The sequence below is a fragment of the Schistosoma mansoni genome, chromosome W (genome assembly GCF_000237925.1).
Source record: "Schistosoma mansoni strain Puerto Rico chromosome W, complete genome".
Lineage (NCBI taxonomy): Eukaryota > Metazoa > Platyhelminthes > Trematoda > Strigeidida > Schistosomatidae > Schistosoma > Schistosoma mansoni.
Window position 1 is genome coordinate 125,518 of NC_031502.1, and position 8,824 is coordinate 134,341.

Consider the following 8,824-nt stretch of genomic DNA (forward strand, 5'->3'; position numbering starts at 1 on the left):
GTAATGTGAAATTCAAAGAAAACCGAGAGCTATTAGACACAACTAGCATGCTCACGGAACAACTCAAGCAAACGTTAAGGAGGGAAAGAGGGCGACAACGCAGACAAGGAGGAAGTGTTTATTTTACCCTCCCCCCACATATCGACTATTTAGAGTGAAATCCGTAGAAACATTTGTGTAAATTAATTAACAGATTGTTAGAACAACTGACTAGCTTATAAGATATCTGTCAGTAAGAGCGATCCAACTAAAACGCTTGTAACAAACAACCAGCAAATATTCGTAAAAAATACAAACGACTGGAAAATATAAAGTAAACAGTAAGTTATTTGGTTCTAATTACGAAAATGCAGATGTAAAGTGAGCGATACCACTAACGTTAACTGAGAAAAATGTGGGGATTGCAAGCAAAGCTTTTAGTAGCTTGAACATGATAGTAATTCAGATTTATCTTATTCTAAGGTTATGCTTACCTTGGAATGTGGAAAGATGACACAAAAGCCGCTCCATTTAAAGATTGCGCCAGGTTTTCAAGGAACAGGTAAATAAATCAACACATTTTAAGAATACATGAACTTCTCAGTTAATTAATACAATCGGATTCCGATATCATATGTATATTTCAGCGCCAAATCGATGTGATTAGCGGCGAAAAATCTCCCAATATGGTCTTTAATTTATTCTTTTTCCAAACCTGTATTGCGGGGGATGATTCTATATTACGTAAAAGTATGGTAATGAGTCTGATTCCATAAGAATATGGTGCAAATAGAATTCATCTTGAAGGAAGATAATTAAGAAAGACAACTAGAGTAGTCTCAGGTCACATGAGTGAAAATCAAAGTACATGCAGGACCTTTCAGTTGTCATCCTCCAAAGGTAAGGATATAAGGTAAAGTGAACTGTGTTTAGTCCCGTTAATCCAATTTACCTTTCAGTGTGCCGAAAGAGATGTCGGTTATGCGTTAAACGTAAGAGAAACCCAGGAACTAAATACTCCACATGATAAACTAAAATCTAGATGTTGGCCATTTGATCTTTGTTTTTGAACATTAGTGCCAAAACCACCATTCGCTACGTTGTGATCTCGTAGCAAACTAATGTGTCACCTGCTAGAAGATAATAGGAATGTATCGAGGAGCCTCAGCTTGTCCTTACAAGAAAAGTCAATATTTTTTTCACCATTTTGGTAGCATTCCACCGTACTTTACAAGCACATTAACATATCTAAAGCAGTGACATGCTGCCTGACCAATAATATTCTGGTAAATTACGGAAAACTTGTCAATCATCATTATACATTCAACTGGGCTAGGTGGACAAGAGCCAGCTGATAACCCTATATGTTGATTAAAATATAATCGATAAAATAGTTGATCATTTTATTAACTTGCAAAGGAATTACATTCCTAAACTGAAAGTTGTAATGTTCGTTTTATTAGACGAATGAAAACTCAGTTCACGTGCATCATATAGTGTGAAACGAAGCAAGTCAACAACCCCTCAGTTTTCTACGTCACTGAGTAACAACGAGAAAATTTGAGAGCCAAAACCTCTCTCATTCAAAAAAAGGTTACAGTTTCCGTAAGGTAAATATACGGACAGTTTTCTTGTGGACAACACTCAAAACTTGTTTCATTGACTAGTATTCACGTTCCTGGTCAACTTCAAGCTCAAAATTGATGACAGAATTTTTCAGACAGTCAGATTTAATAACCTGACAGATCCATAGATTCTGCTAAATTATTGTAATCTTTTTATTATTATTGTTCTCTGAGTATTATTCATTCTCGGATTGTTCAGTAGTTGACGGTAATTCGTCTTGGTTATTTTAGGCAGGTACATACACTTTCAACATAAGTCAGATAAAAAATTCTGAGCACTGCTGAACATATTGTATTTGGAATCCCTAAAAGCGTGGATAATAAGTACAAAGGAACCATTTTTGCATACAAAGCCCATTAGGTCGTAGGCTTATTTTCCTTCCATTTCGATGGCTGTTTGCAGATGCAGGGGTAAGTCGGACGAGAGGTGTGGGTGAACAAACCAATGTGTACAATCACGATAAATATTCATTGGGGGGCTGAGCTGAAGGTAAGCGCACACTAAGTGATCGAAAGGTTTTCTAACTACAGTGCCTTTGGTTGCAAATAATGGATGTTATTACTCAAATCGTTCACTCTGTCGCAGGTACCTCCATGCTTATTCATAAGATACCAGAACTCAATATTCAGCAATTTCATTTCTTCTCGAATCTCATTCTGTATGCCTAATGTCTCCCGTTACTAATGACAACATTGATAATTCTACTGTAATGTCATTTGTCTCGTTAATAAATCATTTCTTTTTGATATAACATGCAAACATAAACCGGTTCATGTATGCACCATGTTCTTCTTTGTTTATGACCGACACTTTCGATGGTGGAAGGCAGAGAAACTCAATGCATACATTATCTTCCTTTTGAAACTTGTCAGTAATTTCAAATTCAGTCCATTGAACAGGAGGAAGTTAGTTAATTTCGATTATTAGTAATTATTTGTAATAACATGCTGTAGTTACTGGACGGTCTAGCATTTATCATCACTTTATAGATAATGCGTTGGCGTGGGAAGGAGTAGGTACTTGAATCAACTACTAATGTCAACATCAACACTAGAATATAAGCGCACCCACCAACTGACGAATTGTGAGCCAAACCTCAAAACACACACTGAATTCCATTAATAAACACTTCACCAGTAAATTTCGATAGAACACCATCCATAACTAATTAAGCAACTTTGTGCTTCATCTCATCACTGGATTGCATTGATGTATTACTCAATTTCAATATGAATGCTAAACCATTGAGAAGCCTTTTATTGTTTCATATTGTTCTATTTCAAAATATGATCGATGAACTGTGAACCATTCTGTTATTTTATTCTGTACAAATGTCGCTTTGCTATACCGGAAACTACATTGTGATGTTAAGAATGATTTTATGGTTGAAATATAGGTGCTCTTTCCTACTAATCTCATGACTTGCTTCGTTTACTAGAACTTCCTTGTACTTACAACTTCGTCTTTTCATTGACTAGTGTTTACGTTTCTGGTCAAATTCCAACTCATAATTGATTATAGAACTTCCCAGACAGTCAGACTGAATTCTTACCTTTGATCTTTTTTTCTCGACTTCAAACTGATAATCATATTATCTTCACTACTTATTCTTCCGAAAAATTCTCGCCGTGTTTTGAGATATCGTAATGATTGAGTTTCGAACATGTGATGCATAAGGCATTATCACACCTAAGTTAATGGACGATTGTTGCTTTGCGTCGTTGATTGTTTTATGTCAGACATTTAAACCTTCAGTTGCCGGATCAATAGTTTAGAGATTATGAGCTTCGTTCTAATTTCGCAAGCGAGATTATGGATCAGCACACAAGTGACGAAACGGCCGTTCAAAGCTTCCAGATTTACAGTAGTCGTCTCACATTGTTACATCTCAGTGAAATCATGAACAGATCAATCTCCACAACCTGATATGACAAAATAAATCTGTTTGAACAATTTATTTCAACTTCTGAACACTCAGTATCCCTTAGTGTGTCAAATATCAACTGAACAATATGTGTAATTCAATAAGTCAGTTAGAGTGAACGTTATGCACATATTGGCTTGCAAAAAACAAATAAACAAGCTTGAAATCAGGAATATTCACTTTCTCGTTTTACATTTTCATTACTTCTTCCCAAGTAGATGGTCTACAACACTAAGATTCGGGATCACTCGAAAATCAGTAGTTGTATACATCCAACATTTCTATACAGTTCCCCTCACTCAACTGGTTGACATAACGAATCGCGACTTCATTCGGGCTAAAGAAACAAGTACCATGAATTACCACCAGTGATCAAACTTCTCGAACAGGGATAAATCCAACTTATTGAATGAACATTTTATAGCTAAGTGATCCGTAGAAAACAGTCGACAGTATACACGCACAGATATCGAAAAAAAGCAAGTGAACTTCATCTGCACAGAATTCGGCTGCAACGTGGTGCAAACGAAAACTAGAAATAGAAATTATCATAAGTGTACATAGTAACTCCAGTTAATATATATTACGATTGAAAAAATGGGTAAATGTGTTTATCGGGTTCGCGTTGTAATTTGTGAAACGGGGGAAATGGGTTTAGATAAAAAGAGACATTTGCACCAATCACAAATTAACTCAGGAAACCCACAGTTCAGCGTTATTGCCCCATCCCTGTTGCCTGTTTTTCCTAGTCACCTCTTATGCACTGACTTAGTCACTCAAAACTGGCCGTTTTAATTAAATAGACTAGTTGGTTATCCGAATATAGTCGTTTACCGCGGATATGGTTTATATGTTGCGTCAGTCATTTACATCGTACATCAATTCTGAACATATAGTCACCCACTTTCCTTAAGGTGACACCTACCCCTTAAGCAGGCCTATATTGTCAAACGTTTCCTATATACACTGGTAACGCATTAGGAAACTCATGTTCAATTATCATCACCTTCGGTTCATATCCTTTGTCTTCTTCATTGTGGCTACATGCTATCAAACGAAGTCTGGGTCTTCCTTCCGAACATTGACTCAGCTGAAGAGACACCGTTAGATGAGGCCGCACTCGGGGCCATTGCGCATGCTCATACGAAGTTCTGGATGACCTCCCCCGTCGTGCCCTCCCCTGGAGACTTGATAAAGGCTCTCTTGAAGGCCTCAACAAAAACCTCACTTCGACCGTTCGACTGGAGATGTAAGTATGGTGACAGAATATGTGTGACTGTGTTCTTCAAGCAAAAGTTCAAGAATGAAATATCTTTGTTTGGGAAACGTCTAACTATGCGCAGATACGGCTAGCACAAACAGTTAACCACGAGTTTCAGATTAAAGCCAACATGACACTTAGTGATGTCCACCCCGCTGCTACTAAACTTTACGTCAATACCTCGACTCAAAAGCCGTGAAAGCACCTGTCCATGGCAAGCACCTGAGCGAAGAACATCTCGCTTGACCTTGACTGGAACGGCAATTTGCGAGGTATCCAGTGAACTGTTTACCCGAGTAGCCTAATGGATAAGCCTCTGCCTCCCTACTGTTTGCTAAATGGCTTATTCTAGGATTTAATGACATCTCACCAGCCCTTTACAGAAAACTAAACGACTGCCTCATTATCAATCAGTCAGCTACAGCGTTGAACCAGGGACACATACGCATCGTCCCAAACTGCCACCACATGAACACCAAATCCATAGTAGTTAGTTCAACGGTAGTAATATATTAAAGGAAAATTGTGTGGAGATACAAGCTTGTGGTTCGACTGTCCACACCATCTTAGAATACGCACTCACCTATGACCAATACAAAACAATGTTTAGAATTATTGAGTTAGCTAGACAACGGCATGCATGCGAGCCGTGTTTTAACCGAATGCTGTGAACGACCTTACTGCACACTAAAAATTAGAGGGTAATAAGTTAACGGTACTAAGAGTTTTCACTGTTTGTTCGCGCTGCAGAAGCTTGGTTTCTAAGGACGACGAGCTCCCACTGTAATCCCCTCTTATTGTTGAACGCGCTGGTGGCGTTGCTTACAAAACATAGCTCCTGTCCGGTACATTACTCACAATTTACTGTTAAACCAGACAGATTGCAAGTTAGCTAAATGTCCGATTGAGTCCAGTCCAACAAGTGCAGACTAACTAGCACCTCACTATTTTCACAACTCATTTCATCGCATACCTCCGTTTCAGAATAACATCATTTCCTAGTCCCCGTTTCCACTTTCATTGAGACATTACACTCACTTCGACTTTATTTCTTTCACTTTTCATTTAGACTTATTTACGTACTATACTTAAGGCATACGCACTGCATCTAAAAGTTGGGTAAGGCCATCTATGCGAAAACAATAAAATACCGGAAGTCAATGCGATACACTGTTTAGACCGTCTTGTGAGTATTTGAGTGTACAAGGCCCAGAGCCATGAATACGACAAAAATAAGATGCTGATAAAGACCGAACACACCATAGGACTTCTAACACGGCAGCTAGCTAAACTAAGCAAGCACAACATAGTGACCGGCAAAATTACTAGAACAAGACAGACCTTCATACACAGAATTTCCCTTAATGCTAGCGATCCAAGAAAATGAGAACAATGAAAGTATGTGAAAATAAAATTATTCTGATAAAATATATAAACGTATGTACAATAATCTAAATGTCATTTACGAAATGCAACCGTCACTGCAAATTTTATGCCACATTGTAAGGACGTATATCCAGATGAACGATGAAGCATCAGCATTGATTCATGTTGACTGTGAACACATAAAACTCCAAACCGCCTTTGTATCGACTTTTTCTATCGGCACCAAATGGGATTCTGGTAGAGTAAATTCTTTACAAATAAAATCTTTACACAAAGCAGTAGAAGAAAACCCGATTAATTTTGATATAAATGAAAGACTTATTGTAGGACGGAAACTAAAAATAGTGGGGATATTTCGTAGGAAGTGGGTTTGAAAGATCAGAAAAAAAGATCATGATTGAAATAAGCAATTAACATTAGCAAGTGTAGTGGAAGAATCCATATCGGAAACAAACGAATACGTTGAGGGCATCAAGCGAAATTCACGTAAACGATATTTGCAGATAGTAGTAAATAGAAAAAAAGGATTATCAGTATGCAAAATTAAAAACATAAACATGAACTGAATACGTAAAAAAGATTACAAAGCTGTATACCTTAAAGATCTATGATTTTGAAGGAAGCACAAAAATATATTAAGAAAAAGTTTAATTACAAAAATGGAATATATGTAGATGTATACTTCAGTAGAAGGCATCGAATTAAAATCAGTAAGAAACAGACTCCTACGATAGCAAATGAAGTGAATGAAGAGAGAAAGCGGAACATTTTTATAAAATTAATTTTTCATTCAAAAAGTAAACCACCATCACTTACAAACAGACGAAGACGAATAAATATGATATAGGCACAAAAAAATATATACTAAAACATATAACGTTAAGCATTAATCTGACCAATATTAAGTAATCTTTAAAATTAATTTAGATTAGTAGGTGCCAAAGGCTAACTGATTATACATAATGATTTCTTCATAGGATAAAATTAGGTGTATCGCTCAAATAGACAGTCAGTCAGCTACAACGTAGGACCAGGCACACATATGCATCGGTCCAAGTTGCCATACCTCGTTAGCACAACAAGATCAACACCGGATTCATAGAAATAGTTAGTTTAGTGGCGGTAGTATATAAAAGATAGATTTTATATAATGATGTAGAATAGGAAGGAAGAAAGTTATGAAGCAATTTTAATCTCAAGGTTTAAGGGAAGATAAAGAGTGTATACACTTACGCCATTGTATTCGATTGTGAGCCATGTCACGCGGAGTCTTCAACCATTGGTTACGAAAGTCACGTGGACCCCAACCAAAGAGTCTGCATCTACCAACATGGCTCAGACTAGAAGTTAGTAACTTCATGCCCTGGTACGGCCGAGAGTGGGGAGAGTCCGCTCTTCCTCCCAAAATGCTCTCACATGGCCAGCGAATATATAGCCTCTGCCACAAAAGTCCTACTCACTGCCTTCTCGTGGCACCGGTGTTCTTCACGAAATTGAGAGGACGAAAAGCGAATGTCCGGCGATTTAACCGGGTTGGTGGACAAGGCGAGTCCACCCAGGGTAGTTGGAAAACCCTGATTCCAAACCAATGGTGCACATGGGCTCCAGTATCCTGAAGGAACGAATGGCGTATGAACCAACTGTTGGTCACCGGCTACCATGGGGCTGCATCTCCTTACGATGCTCCACTGCCTTGTGGACTAGACCTTAAGGTCAAAGGCTCTGGATGTGGTCCCCTAAGAAGACCACCTGTTTCGGTGTGGGCACCTGGGCAGTGTCACAGCACTCAAGCAAATCGAATGAGATTTGTATGGCGCATATGTATCATGCTCTGATGCCACGTTTTGGTTTAGCCGCCTCTAACTACGTTCCAACCATCCCCAATTCTAGTCAACATTGTGCGTCGTGGTAATCAGTGTTCAGGCATACGTAACATGTGACACCTCAGTCGATGAAGATCCGCGACCTCATCAACTGGTTTATCATTCCCTAATACCCTGCGTCTAACCTCACTAATACTTACCCGGTGATCCCAGGAGATGCAAGCAATATTTCCAAGATATCTGTGGTCAAATACTAGTAACTTACAAGTATTTTCTACTCTTAATGGCCATGTTTCACAGCCGTAAAATAGAACAGAGAGAACTGCTGCTCAGTATACTTGTTCCTTAATTGATAGACGGATATCTCGCTTTCGCCATAGATGACGTAAGTTGGCAAAAGCTAAACGAGCCTTTTGAATCCGTGCTGAGATTTCGTCAGACACCAACCCATTAGGGCTGATCAGACTTCCAAGATAAGTGAAGTTGTCGACGCGTTCGACTACTTCACTACCTATCCTTAGTTCAGGTGTTGATGCAGGCCAGTTCTGAAGCAACAATTTACATTTAGATAGGACTTAAATATTAATGCGTTTACGCTTTCAACACATCTGACACTATCTATTGGTGAAAATCCATAAAGTTCCAAATATTTGTTGCCTAAAATGTCCTAATAGAGTAGTTTTTCTTTACAAAAATAACTACATGTGGACAGTTTTGGTGTTGTATATTTTTGTAATTCTAGTATGATCTCGTTACGTAAGGAAACATTTCCGATTGAAACTTTATCAAGATTACAACATTGACTATTAAGAAAACAACCACTTC

General features: G+C 38.2%; 1 protein-coding gene across 1 annotated transcript; it reads left to right on the forward strand.

The window, feature by feature from the left end:
• Positions 1-6,569: 6,569 nt before the first annotated feature.
• Positions 6,570-8,089, forward strand: Smp_175890 (hypothetical protein). Its single transcript, XM_018799851.1, has one exon. The coding sequence runs from the start codon at positions 7,433-7,435 to the stop codon at positions 7,790-7,792; it is 360 nt and encodes a 119-aa protein (XP_018653723.1). The 5' UTR covers positions 6,570-7,432; the 3' UTR covers positions 7,793-8,089.
• The last annotated feature ends 735 nt before the right edge of the window (positions 8,090-8,824 follow it).